General features: G+C 38.3%; 1 protein-coding gene across 1 annotated transcript in view; it reads left to right on the forward strand.

Moving 5' to 3' along the window:
* Positions 1-5,636: 5,636 nt before the first annotated feature.
* Positions 5,637-23,499, forward strand: part of LOC106928592 (forkhead box protein J3-like) — a 78,384-nt gene continuing 60,521 nt past the window's right edge. The window contains exons 1-3 of the mRNA XM_088007409.1: positions 5,637-6,062; positions 22,169-22,304; positions 22,596-23,077. Of these exons, the coding sequence (XP_087863535.1) occupies positions 22,712-23,077 (366 nt within the window). The 5' untranslated portion in view covers positions 5,637-6,062; positions 22,169-22,304; positions 22,596-22,711. The remainder of the gene's footprint in view (positions 6,063-22,168; positions 22,305-22,595; positions 23,078-23,499) is intronic.

Genomic DNA, 23,499 nt, shown 5'->3' on the forward strand with positions numbered 1-23,499 from the left:
AACAAATGGAAATAGCCTATAATATTTTGTTAAATAAGTATTTGGCGGTGTTAGCGATCTATATATTAATCATATTAATCTTTTAATTTTAAAATAAATGTGACATTTTTCATTTTTTTAACGGAGTTATTTACTGGTTTCATTACTTGTGAACACATGTAGTTTACTTCCCTTGCCTACAGGGACCTCTAGTGGCAGCTCGATAAATTACACTATGTCTATCTATCTATCTATCTATCTATCTATCTATCTATCTATCTATCTATCTATCTATCTATCTATCTATCTATCTATCTATCTCAATTTTTGTATTGTGTTGCGTTCATTTGAGCTATTTCAGAAAATTGGTTGCATTGGTTGATCTAACTCTTCACATATTTTTACATTGGAAAATCTCAGTTTTAGATAAATAAAAGGTCTAATGGAAACTCTGTTTTGATGTATGACATCTTGCTCATACATTAAAATGTATGAATGTGTACTACATACATTTTGTATGTAAAGACTTATAAGACAAACCTATGCTTAAATGTTGTGGGGGTTGAGACTATATAACAAAATCCCATATTATACATTCTGATCAACATGATATAAGCAGCTGAAAATGTAGGAAAAAGTAAAGAATTGTATATAATCACTTGCATGGATTTACAAAAGCTTTGGCAACATGGTCACAGAAATGTGAAATTGCTTTTTGTCCGCTGGATGAAAGAAGGCTACTACACTTTTCCTCTTTCTTACAGTGACTCTCAAATATAAACATATACCCTGGTTTAAATACCGTCTGTTTATCAGACCATGATAAATAACCGAAAAACTCTTTCAATTTGACCTTGTGAATAATGACACTGAAAAACTAATAAATCTGTTTGGGGCGGGGGGGTGCAAGAGATCCAAATGCTGCAAGAGCCTTGTTGCAATGGTGTGCACTGCCTTAAAGTAGAGCTTTGTTGAGTCACTATCTGGAAATAGCCTAATGGAATACTGAATACTGAATGCTCAGCATCCCTGCCATCAATATAAAAAGTTCAGGTGTTCTAGTTTGATTTATTTGTAATATTTGAATCTTTGGCCTAAAGCTGCTGTTTGTAGAGATGTTACAAATTATCAAAAGGTTCTCAATATACAAAGATTCAAACAGAAATCCCCAGGTGGGATTTGAACCCAGGACTTTAACTCCACAGATGAGCAATCCATAACATTGACAATTGCAATTGTCTATGTTATGATTTAGTCTTGTTTGCCAAGACCAAATCTGGGCAAACAAGTTGTCAAGATGTCGAGACAAGCATTAAAGGAGTTACTGGTTGTGCTCTACATGTGCTGACCATTGGCTTTACGTGTTTGGAGTAGGGTTAAAAGACAGTACATTTTATCCCAAAGAAAATATTCAGTCCTCAAAGGAAAACCTTGTTGGAAAATGTATTAAGGACAATAAAACCAAGCTTCAAATAATTCTATTCTGACTTCCAAGGATTTTGTATGGCACAAAAATAGCCCTGCAAATCACTAAAAGAACACACCATACACACAGTGAAACATGTAGTTGGCTGCATTGTAAGGTTACATTTTTCACATGAAGCTGAAGTTTTTTTGTCAAGGTGGGTGAGGCTATGAACAGTTCAAAATACAGTTTGGTTTCAACAAACAATCTTTAATTTTCTGCTGGAAAGCAAGCACAGAGTAGATGAAAACTGTTTAACACATCATAAACTGCTTATTTAGATATATAATTTCTGAAGGTGCCACTGACACAAAATTGCCACCAGATGTCAGTAACAATCCACGTAGTCGTGCATATTAAGGAATCAAACAGTGGAGGTCCTAAAATTAAGTGATGCACAAAACGATGGAATGTCAGAGAAAATACATTGAACACATAGAGAAATCGAGACACAAAAAGGTCACAGTAGCAGCTGAAATATATTAGTAATTATAAAGTAGTCCTGCCACTTAGTGCAACTTAAAGCCAGCTGGTTCAGGCCTAACAGATGCCCTACAAAAAGGTCTCTCATTACAACGGTGGCATTCAAGGAACATCTCATCTCAAAGCTAATGAACACTCTTAAGACTTATGCAAACTTATTGTTGAAAACATAGTGGTAGCATCAGTTACAAAAACATTTCTAAACCCCGAAGGTTCCTGTGAGCACTCCTGGGGCCAAAATCTGAACGTGAATAGAACATCATTGCACCAGAAACATAATATCATGACAGGTCCTCCGTGTTGGATTTTAACAGAAGAGTGAAATGTATCAAAAGAGTTGTCCAAGAGCCACGGGCAACTTGTGGAGAGCTTCAGCGAGACCTGGAATTTGTGGGTACACTTGTTCAAAGAAGATAATGGACAATGGACACCGCTTGATTGCTGGGCATCTTCATGGGAGAACATCTGCTAGGCTAAAAAGCCTCTAAGTGGACACAGAAAAATCTGCCAAACTTAGTCATCCGTTTGTCACGCAAACTTCGATTGCTGCAGCAGGTTCAGGGCCAGAGAAAGCACGAGAGTAAGCGATTCAGGGGGATTCATTGGAGGATGAAGAGGTCAGATTAACTCCTGTCAGCCTAGTAAAAAGTGACCAAAAATGTTTACTGAGAGGGATATTTCGTGTAGGGCGGAGGGCAGGTGTGTGTGAGTGTGTATGTGAGTGAAGGCAGGGGGGATAGCCTAAACTTAAAATGTGACGCAGTCAGAAAAACACTGGATTAATAATTGGTTCGTGGACTTAACAATAAAAATGTTTTGTAATGTGAGGAAAAATAAAAATAATTATCATCATTATAAAAATATTGAAAGAAAGAAACAGTTTTGTAAGAACAGTTACAAAACAATTAGAGTTAATGCTAATAAAAATAACTTTAAAAATGATTAGAGACACATCTTCTCTAAGTAGTGTCTTGGGAAAGTGTAACCAAAAGTGTGGACATGTTAAACCTATATAGGAAATAATTACAAGATTTGATTTTTTTCAGTCAAACTTCATAGATACATCATAACATCAGTCTACAGAGTTATAAAAAAATAATGTACTAAACTAGTGCACAAACTATGTGTGTGTGTGTGTGTGTGTGTGTGTGTGAGAGACATTGAAAGAGAAAATCGCCTTTGGCGTTATTTGTTTTCGAAACATGCGCTAAATAAATACGCTTACTTGATGTCCAACTTAGCGTTATTTCAGCTTGCCATAAAGTTACAGATTGTAGTTAATATTGTCAAGTATCACTAGTGACAAATTTCTTTGGCAAAATAGATGATTTATGTTGGACCTCCAGCTGAAGGACTGAGTACAGGAAGTTGCAATATCAATTGACTCAACAATACATCGACCTAACCCACCTTATTCCCAGCATTAGGAAGAGATGTTTCAGGAAGTAAACTCTGTGATGTCATGGGAACCTTTGAAACCCTCTTTCTGTAGCGCTGCTACATTGGAGAGGACGAAGTGCGCTCAAATTGAATCCTGCCTCTGTGGCCAGAGGAAGGCTGCTCCATTTCTCAAGAGCTGAGTATCCACAAAATACAGGTGACTGTTGTGCATCCAGTAACTACGCCTGGTAGAAAGAATAAACCTTGGTCCTTTTTTTTCCAGATTTCTGCAGAAATAACATTGGAATTACAGGTTTCCTGATGTTGCCATCAACAACCAACTCTGACTGCTAAGGTTATTAATTTCTAATTGAGCCAAACTATCACACTTTGAATTCCTTATAAAATAAATCTTGTTTGTAAATATTCACAATTTATACTGAACTGTGGCATCATTTTACTGGTTCTATTTTTGTCTATTTTAAAAAATAATAATTTTACTGTTTTTACTTCTACTTGTAGTTTCATCATTATGTTTTTCCTCACTAGCTTATTGAGTTTGTTGACTGAAGGGTCTAACTGCAAGGATCAATTCTTGTAGTTAATAAACTCCTTTATTTTTTAAGAGAAGTTTTCTGTATTTAATCCATACACATCTGTAGTATCTTGTGGTTCAGACAATCCTAGAGCTCGACCTCAGGAAGGTTTTCGTAGACAATAACTGAAACTGAGTGATTTGGCTTTTTCCGACCTTAGTTTTATTTCAGTCTGCGGTATTACGGTCGCTTCGGTGGCTTTCTTGAATTAGACCTGATATTTATAAAACATGCAAAGTAGCAAAGTGTGACTTCAAATAAACTGCAGTCATTAAATAAAAGCAGAATAAGATACCAAAAAGATGAACAACATTGCAATGAAGGGTTTCTTGTGTGTTAATCTGGTGAGACCCAGGTTCTGACGCTATTTGTTCCAGGACAAAGTGGCAGAGTTAGAAAAACTGATCTGCTTGAGACAATACGTGCCTGTCTGCTGAGGAACCAACTCCTAATTGTGATGGACTGTGTGTGTTTCTGTCATTGTTTGTGTACAGTGGAGGTTCCACCTTGTAAACTAAAGAAATAAAGACACACACAAATAAAAACAGGTAAACAACCTCAATGCTGATAACATGCAACTTAAAGGTCTTGTGTCACCCATCTGACCGGTACACTACAGTTACTGAGTCAGTGTGCATAGTGTCGGAATTTTGTCTAACACATGGTCCATCTAGGCCTGATAAACAGAGTTCTACAACATCTGCAACAATACCTTTGCTGATGACATAGAACTTCAGACTTCTGTGTCATTTGACCATAGTCCGTGTTAGTTACTGAGTCAGTATGTCCAGGCTATCAATTGTCAGACGGGTCAGTAGTAGATGCATTTCTTTCACTTAAATGCACAAAAGACAGAAGTCAGTGTTTTTGGTCCCAAAATCAAGACTGAACTCCAAGGAGCTAAACACAAACACCACCCAATCTATCGATCGTATTTCTACTTCAGTCAGTTTTTTCAGCAAGCTTGTTTGTCTCCAATAATCTCCAAGAAATGACATCTGAGGTGTTTTCGTTGACGTGAGCATAAGTTCAGGCACATTTTGTTTTTGTTTTTTTCATATAGAACACAATTAAATATGTTTCTTTCAAACACAATCGGTTAACATTTTATGGTTTTGGGGTGAGTACAAACAGTTAAATCAACACTGGCATCCTTAATGGGTCAACTGAAGGTTGAATTTACATGAACAACTGGTGCTGAGTGTCACAGAAAGTTAACCCACTAAAAAGATTAGACTCAGTGCATTTATATTATAATGGAATAATGACAATTAAAATATGGTACGAGGAAGTCAGTTCCAACATTGTCCTCACCAGTTGGGTGCGCTGTTACTTCATATCACACTCCTCCCTGTATTCAATGGTCATATTAGAAGTAAGGACTAGGCTAGAATAGATTGGTAGTTTACCATCAAGCCGCAATGTATCAGAGTAACTTAGTTCTACACGGCAAACTTGCTTTTGCTATGCGATGGGTACATCATTAATATTATAATGTTTTTTTGTCTAGAGCAATTGTGTATCTTTGAAATCTGGATGCTTTCGGGGTTTCATTTAGTTTGTCATTATAAAGGAACGAAGTCGCTGAAATTATTGTCATAAATTATATAAATAAACGCGGTACTCCTTATTATAGCGCTTTTTGAAAACGAAAAATATATGGTGCAAAAAGCACTAATTTTAAAATAGCTTACATTCAGTTATTTCTTGTCGAATCTCATTAATATTAGAGCTGCGAACTAGTTAAATGGATGTGAATTCATATTTCCCCCTGTTGTGGTGCATGAATTCATCTTCAATGTGCTCCGGCTGGCGTCGGAAGTAGTTCCGGTGGCTTATGAGCGGAGCACGGAGCGCTCAGAGAGCCGGGATCTTCTGCCGCCGCCGCCGCTGCTGCCGCTGAGCTCAAACGCCAACAGCGGGTCGCAGTGTTTCCGTCAGGAGCGTCGAATGACCACAGACAGCCCGGTCAGTTCAGTCTGACTCCGCCAGCCGGAGCGTCGAGCCTGCAAACCCGAGTGACAGCACAAAGATACCGCTGGAGCTTTTGTCTTCGGAAGGGGGGAATTTTCAAGTGCACAATCTGCGGCGTCTGGAATATGTAAAAAAAAAAAAAAAAATCATAAGAGATCTAAGCCGGTTCAGTTTTATACCTCACGGTAAGTAGCCTGCGCAGGAATTTTTGGATGTTAGTCATGAAGGCATGTGATTTGTAATGACATATTGTGAAGCGGTAATGGTTTTACTTTTAAAGGCAGGCCGTGACAAGTTGACTGCCTGTGACAGTATGCATGCCTGCAGGTACTGGATATGTTTATTGCTTGCTTTGTTGTTGTTGTTGTTATTGATAAGTCCAACTTCTGCAAGTTTAACAGCATCTCACCTTCGTGACATTGACTCAATGAGACCGTCAGAAGAGGTGCTGTTAAAACAAAGTTGTAGCCACTCAACGTCGCACAGATTTTCAAGCGGTGAAATGTGTTTGGAGCAGTGGGTATCTACAGCTGTATCGACGTTCAAAGCGAGACCAGAAAGTGAGACAACCTCAGAGGAGAGACTGAGCGTATAGCTGCCAACTGATGTGTCCCAAAGAATCGGCAAGTCAGCCGAATCAGTCAGCCCAGATGCATGGAAGAGACTTACCTTTATCTTTTAAGTCTGCATAATGGAAAAAGGACGAATAGTAAGGTCTCATTCACATATGCAAATTAGTTTTAGAATCTTTCTAAATATTAATCCCCCCCTCACCCTAAATACTTATATGCATCACGCTAAATTACAGGCTTTCTGTGTTCAATAATATTAAGTCAGATTAGTGTCTGAATACATTTCCAAATGATCTGACTTCATGTAACTTAAAGTCAGCGTAAGTTTATTATGTTCATCAAAATGATCTAGAACATCTGAGGGTAAAGATTCATCAAATAGAAAACATATTGGGAGACATTTTTTGCAATTTATGGCAGAAAGTGGTGCAGCAATCTAAGTTTTTTCCAGTGTAACGACTAAAATTTAGATAATTTTATAGAATAACAGTATAACATTTGTCCAAATATGCATAACAGTATGACTTATAGAGCTACAAAGACGGAAACCTCTTTTCCAAAATGAAACCATAAATTAAAATCAGAAAGTGCTATAGAGACTAAACATCTTTCTTCTTGCTGCAAGGATGCAACACAGTAACTGAAATCGTATCAGCTGTTTGAATGATTTAACTTTGTAAGTTTGCATTTTGAATGTGAGATGTAGGTTTTTCAGTTAACTTTGTGCTGATTTACAGGTTGGTTTGCTGTACATATCTCATTATTGCCAGGTTTTCTGTGTTCAGTTTAATACCGTAATGAAGAATATTGAAAAGTTAAAAGTCCAATTTGCATCACAGTTAGTTCAACTGAAAATAATCATGTTACATAATATCACATCAACAGTTATTGTCAAAATATACTGAATCACATACATTGGCCAGTGGGATTCTCACTGCATGAACCCCTTCTGTAAAGATGTACAAGTGTCACTGCATTATAATACTTGGGAAAATATCTAATGTCTAACATGATTTAATTGTTATTGTTTAAATTTGGAAAAGGATCAGATATGCCTACTGTTATTAAAATAATTTAATTTTCAAATTTAGGTTTCAAGTTCCCGTTGCTCAAGATTTTCTATTCCTTCTTTTGTTTTGCTTTTTATAAGCATAAGTAGTTGATACTAGCAGGCTATCTGCTCAGGTAGAGCCTGCAGTCAGCTACTTAATAGACATGCTGCTTGCAGTTTTTTTTCCCACTGCATTTCAAAAAATAGCAATAGCTTAATAAGAGTGAAAGGTGGGGGCTCCTTTAGTTTCCACACCATTATTGTCTGCCTTCAGAAATATTTCAAAACGCTTCACGGAAGTAAAAGGGAACATGCTGTGCTCTTTTTTTTTAGCCAGCTGACAAGCAGTGAGCAGCTTTGGTCAGTGGGAGAGCTCCACTCGTCCCATTAAAAGGGAGGAGAATATATATTTTCCTGGCATATAGTCTCTTATTGTAGCACAATCAAGTAACTATGTCACCTTCAAACATAACTTAAAAGAAAATTTGCCTTCGTAATTTGACGCCTTTAAATTGGCTTCTGTCTCTTTAAGGAGCTCCTTAAAGATGGCACTCTGTCTTCTTCACAGCAGCATTCCTCCTTTAAGCTGTTAGAAGTGTTGGACTGAGAAACACGATAAACTCAGCAGACGCGCAGTTCCAGCGTGTGTTTGCTAATTCCTGCTGCTAGGCTGAAGGAGCTGAGCAGAAATAGGCGGTGCTTTGTGAGAGTAAATGTTTGGGCATGTATTTATTTACCCCCTTTAAAAAGACCTTGAACCACTATCAGAATAGTTCAAAATGTTTGTGATGGTTGTACGTTTTAACTCCCCGGTACACCTTAGAGTACCACTTAGCTGGTCATGCCTGTTAAGTAACATAGAACGACATTATACAGAGTTTAAGATATGATAAGCATAATTACTGTAATAAGGCGTAAAATAGAAAAATAGTCACAGTTATATAAAAGAGATAATCTTTTCAATATCTAGAGGTTTTACAGCTTGTTGCTTCTACTTTGGAATCAAAAAAATCTACAGCCCCAGGGCTTTTGGTGAATTTAGGTGAACAATACAGCATTTCTGTTGCTGCAGAGAAAAGTTCTGTAATTTAGTCAAACATTTAGTGTTATCATTCACATATGATACAACGTCAGGAACTCTTTTTTTTCTCCAGTTGTGAGCCTGTAACTCTGAAATGAAGAGGGCTTTAAGATATCACCACGTTTCTTCTTGCTGCTGTTCAGACAGCCAGTCAGTACTGTCCAGCTCCCTAAAAATAAACAGACAGTATGAGATGTTACTGTGTTTGTGACAGTGTATTTTTTTTTTTTTTTTTTGCTTTGCTTTGCTTCTGATTTGGATGCATCTCTGATTCCTATCAAGATGAGAGCTGTCTGAACAGATTTCTCTCATCATTATTTGCTCGGAGATTTACTTGTGCTTGTAAATGGTGTTGATTGAGGGCAATTTGGCTTTTTAATTGCTGAACAGCTGCCACACTCACTGCTGATTGCCATTGTAGGCTTTTCTCAGTACATCACTCATAGACCTCCTAAATGCCTCATTAAAATGTTACGCGGAATCTCATAAAACGCGAGGAGAAGGAACCGTTGCGCTGTGTGTGTTTTTTTTTTTTTTTTTTTTTTTTTTTTTTTTTAGTGATTTGTGTTTTTATCGTCGGAAAGGTCATTGTAATTATTGTCAATGTTAGCAAACGCAATGGAGAAAAGAAGTGACTCAAGTAATGACTTTCTGAAAGTTGAATGAGGGGTTATATTTGGGTAGCCTTAAGCATTGTAGCTTCTTAGAAAAAGATGATCTCCATATAATGGTAATAATTTTTTTTTTTTTATCCAGCTCTTGTGTCAGATTTTTCCTTCTTTCCCCTGCATTTTAATGACGATCTGTGTTATTTTTGTGCAGCTTCACATTCAGTGTCGTTTCCTTCTTTATACTGAAAGTTAAAACATGGTGGATTTGCAGTATAATACTAAACCCACCTTCCAATAGTACAGAGGAGTAAGGGATTTGCCATTATTCTTTTTCAGGCCTAAATAAATTCAGAGTATTCAAATCTTTTAAGTTTAATACTCCCCCTTGCCCCCAACAGTTTTTCGAGAAGGCAAAATTTCTAAAACTTAGAAGAGATGTACAGATCAAGCTTTTGCTGGTCAATACTGATTACTGGTCTTCTTTGAGGTCTGACCGTTGGGTTTAGTTTTTTTTTTTATTCTAAGGCCTTAAACATATGAAACATAAAAAATGTTCTGCAAGTTTTTTGTACTTGCAACACATGGATTAAACAGAAACATTTTCTGTTTAATCCAACAGAAAATGAAGGAATTACAAATTTTTTTCTATTCGTGCATCATAGCATATGTCTTTAATCTTTATCTGATTTTTAAGCTAAAAAAGAATACATGGAATTGATGCATGTGTGCAGGAAAGTAATTCAGACTTTTCAGGATTTTGCTGGATATTCACAGATCAGAGAAAACTAGCTTATTGGCTGACTGGTGCAAGTATGCTGCAAATTTAGTGGTTTTTACATTAGTTGATATTTAAATGACACATTTTAACTTTAATTTGCTGTGTCACTCTTAAGTTACTGAAGTTTTTAAGTAACTTTGTAGGGATTTATACAGTGTTGTATAAAGTACTGAAATCTCAGAGTCAAGTAAAAGTATAGGTACCTCTCCAAAATATGACTTTGGTAAAAGTCCAAGTCACTGACTGAAGTGTTACTTGAGTTAAAGTCTTAAAGTATCTGAAATGTCTTGTACTTAAGTATGGAAATTACTGTAAAAATGGATGTACTCAAGTAATGTAATGAAAAGTATAAGTAAAAAGTAAAACAAGGCAAATGCAGTTTGAATGGCTTTTTATATTTTGGTAAACTTGTCAAATAGACTTAAAATAATGTACACAACCAAGTGCAGGCAAAATTAAACTTGGTAATAGTTATACCTGCAGGCATCATTTAGTTAAGAAACTTAGGTGCTTTACCTATACCACAAGGTTAATTTAACCTGGTTTACAACTGAACCAGCTTCTTAGTATCCCCTCCAGGACAGAAAATACAAAGTTTTTGTAAGCCTTAAGTTTTCCCTTCAAGTAAGGTCAGGGCTGAAAATGAGAAAAATAAATAGTCGGTACAGAAAATGCGGCCAACATGAAGTAAAAAAGCCGTTACGATTACTCTACTTCACAAACTATTGGTGTGAAGATAATTGGCCTTGCAAAGGTTAAGTTAAGATATTCTAAAACTTTTAAGCACTAAATACAATATCGCTATGACTTCTGTCCCCCCTTGAACAGAGGAGTCTAGGTAGCCTGAAGTCAACATTAGGCCTAAGCTAAATGCACCACGTGTGGAACTGAAACAATCCCAAACAAAGTTCATTTATACAGGCAACGTTATGCTCAAGATTTCACAATAGTGCCTAGTGGCCAAGCTATTGTTACTGAAACAGGAGGATTATAACCATTTCATAAGAGGTTGCCTCGATGTGTTTGTTCAAGTTGGATGGGGAGTTTTTGTAAGATAAAATTTCCACATCTTTGGGCAGGCATAACATACACTTCATGCTGTACGACGAATCTTTAACACCCACGAAAGAGTATATTGTGTTTAAATAATCCCATGGGCTCTCATCACCAGCTGGTGGTTCCCCTGGAGCCGTGTCCGACGAAGTTGCAGTCGTTGTGGTCTCCGTCTCCTCCTCCATGTGACGAATTGCTTTGTGTTTAATGGGAGAAGCGAAACAAGTGTATCCTATTGGTGGTGATAAACAAGCCCAGGCAATAGGCTACCGACTTCGTTGCAGTCAATCTGCAGGTGAGGTCAAAGCACTAGCGTTTCTCTCTCTCGCTTCTTTGTAACGAGTAGCTAAACCACACACTGAAAATGTATCGGAGTAAAAGTATGCAATTAAGTTCGGAAATATAGTGAAGTAAAAGTGAAAGTTATCAAAAATGTTCATACTCGAGGAAAGTATGAAGTACTCCAAAAAATACTTAAGTAAAGTAGTGAAGTGTTTTTACTCCGTCACTATACAACACTGGATTTGTAGATATTCTATACATATTCATTAATCAAATAAGGGCTATTTTCTGCTTTCTTGGTGTCAAAGAACTTTATATCGGTCGATATCAATAGAAATTGCTGAAACACACATGAGGTGCACCAATTATTCATCCAGAGATCGGATTTGGACACTTTTGTTTTCTTTGTATCTGCTCTGTTTAATAATTGGTGGGTCAAATACTGAAATATTTAATTTATTCTGTTTATACAAGTTCAAAAATCGTCAGAAAAAGGCTTGAAACTTATAACATTAATAGTCAATATAATAGTCCTGATGTGATGAAATAGCTTTTTACCATCCTGGCAGATCAGTATCCATTTGAATCCTCATTTTGTTTCACGACTCTAGTAACACACATCTATCTACTGGATTCTCATTTCCCAGGAAAATATTTCCTTTAATTGTCTGGAATGGCATAAAAACTACAGATACACACCTAGAAAGATTTTTTTTTTGGGGAAAAAAAAAAATATATATATATATATATATATATGAACTCTGACACTAAGCTAAGTTCTACAGATCAGATTGTATTCGTGAATAAGTTATAGACTCATGTTTTTAATACATATTTACTCTTTTGAAGTGCTCGAAAAATAAATTACACTTCAGAACATATAGAATTGAAACACAATCCTTGCACCCTGGTGGCTGCTTGGTGTTCACACCGAGTCTGTTTTATTGAAAAACTCAGCGTGAGCTGCATTAGCGTGTATCATTCAGAGATTTTTCTTTTTTTTTTTTTTTTTACAGCTCATAAGTAATCTCTGACATGCTGTGCAGAAAAACCTTCAGTACGTCATAACTGCAGCACTAACTTTTAGCTTTTTTTAACTGATGCTATGATACGGTGAGTGTCTGTGATTTGCCTTGAAAAGAGCAGAGTCTCCAAATGAGGAACAACATGCTTTTAGCAAACACATACACCCACAATCTGTTGTTGACAAGAAGCTGTCTGGTCCTCATCATGAAAAAAAAAACCTTGGTTAGAGATGCTGTGGGTTGACTGCCCTGCTTGAAAATGGTAGGGTTGCGGTTATTATATGAGGTGGGGATGAGGTGCAGTTTCAGCTGGAAGCCCCTCCAATCTGCCTCTAAATTAGCACATTGCCATTGGTGATTAATTCAGCATTGTTTCAGGCATGTCAGTGAAGAGAAATTTAAAATAATGTAGGAACTTCATGTCAGGGCATTTAGTTGTATGTAATCAATATGCAGCATCTTGCAATAGCATTTTGGGTAACACTTTATTTGAAGAGGGTGAATAAGACTGTCATGACACTGTCATAAACATGACATAACACCTGTCATGAACATGAATAAGTCTTCATGAATATTTATGACTGTTGTCATAAAGCGTCATTCGGTAAATTATGACACTTGTAATACAAAGTTGACATTATTCAAAATGTCTTCATTATGACAACTTGACATTAACCAGGAAATCATTACTGTTCAAACTTTACCTTTAATAACATAAAGTTACCTAATTTTTAAAGTGCAATCATTAATACTTTTATAACAAATTTATATCAGTCATGATTTCTTGGTTAATGTCAAGTTGTCATAACAAAGACATTTTGAATAATGTCAACTTTGTATTACAAGTGTCATAATTTACCGAATGACGCTTTATGACAACAGTCATAAATATTCATGAAGACTTATTCATGTTCATGACAGGTGTTATGTCATGTTTATGACAGTGTCATGACAGTCTTATTCACCCCCCTTCAAATAAAGTGTTACCGCATTTTGTCATATTACAACCACAAAATCCAATTTATTTCAGTGGGATTTTATGTGACAGTAGAACATGATTGCTATATTGGAGGAAACTGATTTTCTATTAAGCTAAATACAAATACATGCCACATTACAAAATGTACAGATGATGCCAAACTGACTGAATGGAGAGCGTTTGTGGGCATCGGTTTCCAAGTTTGTCCACAGATTCTCAATTAATTGTTGTGTGTTTTGAGAATTTGTCCTGGTAAGCATCATCTATTTCCCCGTGTTTAGCTCCGTACGCCTTTCCATACAATCTCAGCAACTTTTGTTTCCCTGCTGAGGTGATGCATCCCAACGGCATGATGCTGCCTCCTTCACCGTGAGGGTTCATGCTGATGTGCAGCATTAGTGTATTATTTTTCTTTTACACAAAACGGAACAGCTGTGTTTTGACCTGGAGGAAATATTCATAGGAAATATTTAGAATACAAATGCACACTGTTCAAATTTTTTATTTAAAATCCTGAAAACTATGTGTCGTTTTCCTCCCATTCGCCCGCTAAATATGAGCCTCTTTGTGTTGGTCTACCGCATAAAATCTCAACCAGCTACATTATGTTTTGTGGCTCAAACATGACAAAATGTGGAAAAGTTTTAGAGGTACTAATACTTTAGCAAGGCACCAATTCCCCAACATAACAGACTCCCGTGTCACCGAGCTCTAAACTGATGAATTTGACGACACATTAGAGCAGGCGTTCTCTCTTTTCAAGTACCTTTAAGTTCCCTGAGTGCTCCCAGTCACTGTGATTTTTGTCATGTCCCCAGGAAAGTACACATAATTTGAATTCTAATGCAGCAAATCCTTTTATCTTGTCAAAATCCTCTTTGATTCAGTTTGCGAAAGCGTCGCTGTGATTTCAAAAAGAAAGATGTGAGAGATAAGATAGGGGGGGATGATCACCTTTAAAGGGCTGCTATTTGGATTGAACTCAGGCACTGCGCTGCCAGCGACAAGAGCTTCCATTGTGAACCCGATGTCCCGCACAGGCAGAGAGCGTTGCACTCTTACTGCTTCATGTTTTAATGAGTAACAATTGTTGGCCAATTTGCATGTAAAACAATGCAATTACAAACAAGCATCAAAAAGCTGTAAAAACTTCTAAAAAATGTAAATTACTCTCTATTATTAAGCACAACAAAACCCGAGCTATCCCTGCAAGCCTGGGCCTCGAGGTTTAGGATGCTGGCTTCCATTATTTATGCTATTCACAAGCCAAACTTTTTTTTTTTTTTTTTTTTTTTTTTGTAGGGTGGTACAGTTGGGTGCTTTAATCTATTTTTGCTGTAAATTAATGAATTTTTAAAGAGGACTAGTCCTCGCTGAATAGGGCTGGGATGTGGGAATGTAGCTTGAGTTGCGGTGGCGCCGCGCTATAGCCTCCTTTAGTGTGTGCAAAGGACGAGTTCACAAACAGCATCCCATCTCTGTCTCTCTTGGGACCTTTCGCTGGGGGAGTTTGCTGAATGTTGCACTCTTATGTATTATTTATGACAAAATATGCCTTTTTAACTCCGCCGTTGTCAGAATCTCAAATTCTGGTAGCTTTCCGCTCCCCCCCCCCTCCCTCCCACATTTTGGTTGCTGTAAGACTTGCGGGTCGCTAACTCCTACCGCGGCGCGTGTTTTTTTTTTTTTTTTTTTAGGTGTTGCGTTCTGTGTGGGCTTAGCGGGTAAATATTTCATTCTGGGGCTGGTGAGAGTCAGTTACTGATTGAATTCCTTAGATGCCAAATTTTTTAACCTTATCTCAGTAGGATTTTCTGTTATAGCTGAAAGAACCGCGACATTGAATGAAGACGTTGACGGATGAACTTGGTCGACATCAGGCAGCTAATGAAAATTTTCTTTCACCAATAAAATATGAGCCTCTGTATTAATCATCTTTTTATTCCCTTTCAGAGACGGGTTAGCCTGACCAGTCTGTTGAAGGCTGCCGACTTTGAAGTAGGGCCTTGCATTGATGCCTCTCCAGGTTTCGCGTATCAAATGATAATTGCTTAACCTAGCTCCATTTAGTGGCGCGCGAGCAGCCACGCAGGGGGCAGCTGATTTGCCTTGATATCTCATAAATGAACCTTTTCAGGGTTATGTTTTGCCGAAGCAGAAAGTAATTAAGATGTTCAATGTGGCTTTTTGGACCTTTTCCTCTCTCCTTTGAATGGCCCACACTTCTTGACATGTCAGCGCTCAAAATGCCTACAGAGTTTCTTTGACACATTAGCCCTGCTCTTGCCAGAAAGAAGTCCTTTCCAGAAACCCCCTCTGCTCCGCGCGCTCCGGGTGGGTATTTTGTCATTTCTTCATTTTCCACTGAAAATATTTTGATGCCTCTTTCCTTTGGCTCCCCATCCCTCGCCACCACCCTCCCCTTTCTCACCCATCCCCCGTCACTCCATTGAAAGTTCGCTATTAAAATGCAGAACTGTAAAGCCCCCTCTCTCAGTCTAAAAGCCTGCTAGCAGCGGGAGACTGTTGGCTGTTAGTGATGCATACAGCTGAGTGAGTGCATAACAGCTACAAAATCTAATGGGTGAATACATTCAATCACACACACGCACACACACACTCAGCTCTTTTAAAGGGACAGTCATCAATGCGCTATCCACAGCACACAGAGTGGTATATTATAACATTATTTTCAGAGAAGAGGAAAGAACGATTTTTTTTGCTTTTAAATGTCTATATCCTCTTTTTAAAAAAACAAAACAAAAAAAAATGTGTGTAATTTCTTTTATGAACTCCATCAAGTCAAGCTGGAAAAGTTTACTTCATGTTTCTTTTAGTTTAGTTGATCGTAACCCTCTGAAATCATCATCTTTTACCGTGATCTTAACCTCTACTTATTCCTACATCTGTTGAACTAATAAAACTATTCACACTGCTCATTTAAATGCATCAGTATAATTGCTACCTAGGCATCCTCCACTCAATATTTCTATGCCTTACCCAGATAAATATGTATGACTTACATTTACGCTTAGGGGTTTTCCTAAAAAGTGAGGCTACAATTAAATCAAGAAGGTTTTTAGCTAGTAAATACTGAAGTTGATTGCTTGCATTATGTACCCAAAGCACATATGCATTTGGTTGCTGCTCTTTATTAAAAGTGCAGTTTTTTAGATAACAAATCCCAAATTTGTGTCACACATTTGAGTCAGAACTATGTAAAACTACATTTTGCTCTAATTACAGCTGCAAGTCTTTTCGAGTATGTCACTACTAGCTTTGTACATCTAGAGGTGAAAATCTTTGCCCCTTCCTGTTTGCTAAATTAGCTGAAGCTCAGTCACTTTGGATGGAGAACATCTGCGAACAGCATTTTTCACTTTTTACCACAGATTCTCATCTTGATTTAGGCTCTAGGTTTGACCGGGCCATTCTAAAACAGCTGAGACTTGGGCTTAAACTCGTGCATCACAAGATGACAATGGCATGAAATTACAATGTTATTGTTGAATTTTATGTTGATATCAGTTGCAATTCACTCGCACTTTCCTCACTTTTCTTTTTTTTGCTATGACTCCAGCATGAACTATGGCGCGAGCATCTTGGCCACTAAGATTTGTGTCAGGTGTGGGCGTGAAAGGCAGTGAAAGTGAAAGTTTTATTACATTGCTCCTGAAATGTCACAGCCTACTAAATATTGCATCCAAGAAGTTTTTGTACATGCAGTATTGCACATATTGAAATTGCAGTTCAAACTGTGATTTGATGCATTGTGCAGCTCTAAGCTAAACCATTCCATCATACCTTTGTTTGTATGTGTAGGGTTGTTGAAGGGAATTTAATTTCTTTTTTGCTGTCTTTTAACAGGTTTTCTTCCAGGATTATCCTATATTTAGCTCCATCCATCTTCACTTCAACTCCAAACAGTTTTCTTGGTCTTTGCTGCAGAAAAGAGTCCTAACTGCTGCCACAGCTGTATTTAGCTGTGATTTGTTCATGTTGCACTGTTACCTGACACACAGATAATTTCACATGCGGGCTGAAAACCAAACATGGCTTCTTTAATCTTTCTTTTTTGCTGCTGTTTGGTGAAGATCAGGTTTGTGGAATGGATAGCTAATCCTTGTGCTGTCAACCAGTTCTTTCCAATGAACTTTCTGCAGCTCCTCCAGGAAAACTAAGGCCCTTTTGGCTGTTTTACAGACTTGCCTAGCCTCTCAGTTTAGATGGATGATCAAGTCATCGCAGATTTGCAAATGGGACATACCCTTCCCATTATTCTTATGATAGATTGGGCTTAGAATATTGTTTTATTACCCAAGACGGCTTCAAACTTCCCTGCAATCTTATTCCTGACCTGTCTGAAATGTTCCTTTCGCTCTACTGTTTGTTCACTAACACTCTCCAGGCCTTCACCGAACAACTTTATTTAAACAGAGATGAAATTACATTCAGATAAACTCGATTTATTAGTTGGTGGCCTTGGATTTTTTTTAGGGGTATCAGAATTAAGAGCTCTGAAAACAAACACATGTTGCACTGTACAGATTTTTATTTGTAAAATGTGCTACTTTGTGTTACTCTATCACATATAATCTCAAGGTACATTCAAGTCTGGTTGTGTGGAAACTTTTAAAGGGTATTCTAACTTATGCACTGACAAACAGCTGCTAGCACCGTTTTGCTTGCCAACACCTTGTGAAGTCTTTGTGGTCTTTGTGCTCATGTGGATTTTCTTCAGGCACTCCAGCTTCCTTCCTCAAGTCCAGTTGAGGCTATTTGTTCGTTATAGATTTTCATCATGTGTGAGTGCATGTGTGCTCTCATGCTTTGTCCATCTGTGTTGCTTCGTGATTAGTGGGCATACCCTGCCTCCCACCCACTGACTGCTGGAGATGGGTTTCTGTGGATAGATGGGTTTCAGATAGCATCTATAGATATATTGATTTTAATTGGTTACATAAAAGGAATCATCAATTGATTCTATCAACAAAATCTGTGAAGGTGAAGAAAATCTTCAAGAAAACTATTTTTTTTTAAATTTATTTATTTTTACCTATTATCACTTTAAAATTGTATGCTGGCCTTAATAAAGCCAATTCGCCTGACAATCCCATACAAAACAAACAAAAGAAAGTCCTCAGCTGTGTTCTCCCTACTGGGAGCCAGAGGTTACAAACCAAGAATTTCTCCTGAAAATCGGCTTCATTGGTTAAATGAGTCAAGCGTTGGAATTGAGACAGTTTGACTTGGACGAAAACAGTAGCAACTAGGTTACTTTCTTAGGATTGGTTTTTAATGTGACGTGTGAGCAGCACCCTAACTGCAGCGCATACTTCATTAGTCATCTGTCAAAACTAAATAGAGTTGCTGTTGCTCTCTGACATGTCTTCTCTGCAGCGATCATGTTCCTGTATAGAACCGTGCTGATACGAAACCCGACCGATATCAGACATAAAAGGTGTAGCGTTGAGGTTTGCTTAGTCACGGTGGGACCAGTTGTCGGAGTCGACAAGGTAATTGGTTGTGTCTACCCACCCAGCAGGGTCCCTGTACCCATAAGCAAAGTCATATCCCCTTTTTCCTTCGCTGGTCTATGCTATTACTCATCGTCTCAACACCTCAACAGGCTAGCGGTGCGAAGCATCACAATGTGCGACCGCGTAGGCATCCCACGCTCCGCAACTTCTCAACAACAGCAGCAGCGGCAGCACAGCAGGTCGGGGCTTGTGGCAGGCTGATTTGCAGTTCGAGCCTCCTCGTAATGAGAGGAAAATGAGCACTTGTTGTACCGTGCCTTGTGTGTCACCACCCAAATCCCACCTACCCACCGACATTAGATCCTTAGGAAAAAAAAAAAAAAAAAGAAAGGAAGGCACAGTAATTAAGACGGCTTCTTGGGATTTGGGGAAAAAAAGAAAAAAATATGTTTGGATATACTTCTTGCATAGTGGAGAGGCCTGAAGGAGAAGAAGCCTTATTGAGTTTTTCTTGGTTCCTTTTTCAGCGTAGTCCCTCTGCCTGACTTGTTTAGCGTTATGATTTCTGCTGCTACACATGTTTTTATTTTATTTATTTTTTTTCCCCCTTCATGTAATTAAAGCAAGATACTTTTCAGATGCTGGGCATTTCCCCTCTTCTTCTTCTTCTTCTTCATCATGTTGGTATATTAGGGCTCTCCGTGGGGAAAGGTGGAACGAAACCAACGTGTTTTATCTTTGTTGGCAGGCTTTTTGAAGCTCTCACACCTTTATCATTTACTGCATGAATAGAGGATGCGTGGGCCATTGGGCTCTTTGTTGTTGAAGGACACATGAAGGTGAGCGCATAGGATTGGGATGAAAGTTAGATGTTGTTTTTTTTTTTCTCATTTTATTATTTTGTGATTTAGATGTTAATTCCATTCCAAGACTGTTAACTCTTTACTGGCCTTAAATTATTATTATATTTTCTTTTACTCGTCAACTCGCTTGAACTTCAACCTTTTACTGCTTGAACGGTTGAAGTTTAAGCAATAAATTTAGCTCAACAGTGATTAGTTGTTCAACTTGGGTAGATTTTAGCTTGGATTTCCAAATACAAATTTGTGAAATTTGTTACATTGCTAATAAGATTGTTTTAGTTGGATGAAGTTAATTTTTAAAATGAACTAGGAACTTTTATGTTTTACCGTGACTAATTGAACAATTAGGACAAAATACAAGCCAGAAAAAATAACTAAACAATGAGATAAAATTAATCATATAAAGTAAAATATGAATGCAAGTCTGTTCTAAGCCCCGGTAAAGCTTAAGTTTGGAGTTGTGACATCACAGGTATTTTTTTACCAAGTCGTTTCTTGCAACCTATTTCAATACTCCTTTCTGCCACAGCATTAATTGCAGTTCAATGCCCTTAGCCAATTATCTAATTAGGTAATAACATTATTTACTGACTTCCAGCAACTTTTAAGGCAGCCAGTCGTTATTTTACTTTGTCAGTTGGCATCATATCCCTTAACAAGCACCTTTACTGTTGCTTTCATAAAATCGAATAGCTTGTCTTTCAAAAAACAAGAGCATACTTTTTCAACGTAATGGCTCAACTTCCTTTATCACTCTCATATTGCTCTGCTCTCTCTCAAAACGTCTTAAAAGAATCTTGCTTACAGAATTGCTAACCCTGATTAGCATGCTTATGGCCTCTTACACAAATATGTTCTTCTTCTGCTTGAACCCTGCACTTCATTATTTTCTCTGCTTGCAGATTTTCTTTGCTCTCTCTTGAAGCAAAGTGGAAATTCTTCCTGGTAACAGTTGCAGTCAAAGAACGAGGGTTTGATTTTTTGATTTTTTGATTTTTTTTTGTAACATCACTGTCTTCCTTTTGGTGTGCCTGTAGTGCTCATAAGAGTTCACTCCAGAGGTATCCCTGAGCAGAGAGAGCAGAGCTGAAAGTACAGGGGTTTTTTTTCCCTGAGAGTTTGAGCGAGTGGAGCAGGATTTAAACGGGAGCAGAGGATATCTGTACAACAAGCATATCTGTAAGCAAGAGGTACTTCTTTTGAGTGAGAGAAGACTTTGAGGGTAAGGACATTATAACATGTAAGAAAATAAATCTTGCTCTTGCATTTAAAATGTATGCGTTTAGATTTTTAAAAGAAAAAAAAAATCCCCTGTTATTGTGGCAAAACTTGATACAGAATTCCTGCTCAGAGAAATTTTCCCAACAGCAATTTTCCCTACCAAAATTGCTACATTTAATATTCAAACCTTTTGAAATATATAGTTTTAATGTTCTCTGCTGGACACAATAAATGAGGAAATGGCTGAATCAACTAAAACCTTCAGTTAAAGTCTAATGAGGAAGTTTAGGTAGGATTTGTTACCAAAAAGACCGCAAAAGTTGTTCCATGTTCAATTATTGAACATGAAACGACTTGTTTCATTTACAAATTTGTACATTTAAAAATTAATATGTTAGACTTCATTTTGATTGAATTAAATGGGAATTATTTAATATACTGTGAAATTATTTTTACAGCATTAGATGCTGTTGTTCATTGTTACCCACCAAAGTGGGTAACAATGAACTTTTAGTTAAATCAAAGCATTTTCTCTGAAGACCAACTTGGCATTTTCAGTCCAGCCGAGGTAAACTACAGTTCAAAACAATCACGCATGGACAATATTATTTTCTTTGTTTTTTTTAGTTATGACTCACGGCAAAATTATTTGTAAAACCCTTAATAAGGGTTGTTGCTAAGTTTGACTCAGGAAATATTTTTGGGGTGAGTGTTCTGCTTAAAGCTACAATAATAAGAGGCTGAGGGTTATTTAGCATATGTTTTTATTGCATGCGTCTGTCTGACAGGGATCTGAGAGACTGAGTGGGACAGAGAGGTGGGCACGGACTTGTTGGGAGAGAGAGAGAGAGAGAGGCACGTCAAGCAAGAAAATGAAAATGTGTATGTGTGTGAGAGAGAGACGGACGGACGGAGAGAGAGAGGGAGATGTGTGTTGGTGTGTTAGACAGAGGAAAGGGGACGAGCCTTTCAGCTCCTCCGGAGGGTTGGAATTCCTCCTGAGCTGCCCCCCACTCCGCCATCCCCCTTTGGCAGACACTTGTGAAAACAATTCCCCAGCTTTTAGTCACTGTGCAGATCCAATTGCTGTTTCCACCTTGGATGGGATGGACTTTAAGCCAATCCAGACAGACACAACACAGAGGGGAAGAGGGAGAGAGAGAGAGAGGAGGTTTTAATCAGGCTGGACAGATGCCGAGGCCAGTTGAACGGTTGTGCGATATTAATATCTTATGAGAGCCGTCTGGCAGCGCAAGCTCACCGTCTTGTGTGGTTTTTGTGTTTGTACATTGCAGCCGCAGCAGCATCAGCCGCCGTCACGGTCGCCAGATGAAGATTTTGTGAACATGCACAAGGGGAGGACTTTACCTTTCAGAGCGCTGACTTCCCCAGATGCTTTGGCCAAAAGAAAGATGGAAGGAAATGGGAAGAGTAAGACACTTATCTCATTCCAAGCCCCCGAACTACTGTGCTACTTAATGTATAATTAATGGAAACAATATGATAAACAGTTTTTAATATCCCTCTCTCACATATTTATGTGCGGTGCTGACGGCGAAGTGATGAAAGTGCCAAAATATTTTGTTTTCTGTTATACAAAGCTAGACCCAATGTGGAAAATAATGTACAAGTTGACATCCATGTGTCTCTGCCAAGTCTGCTTTCTGCTCCAGCTAAGGAAGATGAATAGGCATAGTAAATAAACCTCCTGTTCTTCCCTAGGCTTGAGCCAAGACTGCAGCACGGAACCCATTCAGTGAGCCCGCAGAAGATCCCTCCGTACGCCACGTCGCCGAAGCCCCTCTCCTTCTTTTTCTTGACCCGGAGCATCGAGCACCATGACCTCTGAGCTGGAGAGCAGCCTCACATCCATGGACTGGCTTCCTCAGCTCGGCATGAGGGCAGCCATCCAGAAGGCAGACATGGGACACCACCACAGTCACCTTGGGCATCACCACCACCACCACCACATGCACCATCCCGGGCACGGCCTGGGGAAGAAGATCGTGCATCTGGATCCAGGAACCACACTGGACCAAGAGGAAGCGGCGCAGCACAGAGACGGCAAACCCCCCTACAGCTACGCCAGCCTCATCACCTTCGCCATCAACGGCTCTCCGCGGAAACGGATGACGCTCAGTGAGATCTACCAGTGGATCTGCGACAACTTTCCTTACTACAGAGAGGCAGGCAGCGGCTGGAAGGTAAGAGAGGGCAAGAGGGGCAACTCCACATTTAGTTTTTTTTATTTGTTTGTTTGAGTATAATATACTAATATAGCAACCATAACACTGATCATCAACTCCTATGAAGGCAATCATCCGAGTCATCTGAATATTGCTGAGTGGTGCTTTTCAGGATGTGCTGAACTTTGAATTATAGTTTTGCTTCACAATATTGTTTATGAAAGTTTGCAATGCTCTGCTGATGTTGTGTAGCTCTGAGTTTTCTAATATCCGTGTAGGTTATGCTGCAATGAGTCTTGACCTGTTTGCATGCTCTCTCTCTCTCTCGCTCTCTCTCTATATCTCTCTCTCTCTCTCTCGCTCTCTCTCTCTATCTCTCTCTCTCTCTCTTCTCAGTGTTTTTGAAAAAAAAATAAGAGTCTCTATAGTCTGTGGCATTC

Source organism: Poecilia mexicana, unplaced genomic scaffold (assembly GCF_051168715.1).
Source record: "Poecilia mexicana isolate PSO_F unplaced genomic scaffold, ASM5116871v1 scaffold_7, whole genome shotgun sequence".
In the NCBI taxonomy this organism is placed as follows: Eukaryota; Metazoa; Chordata; class Actinopteri; order Cyprinodontiformes; family Poeciliidae; genus Poecilia; species Poecilia mexicana.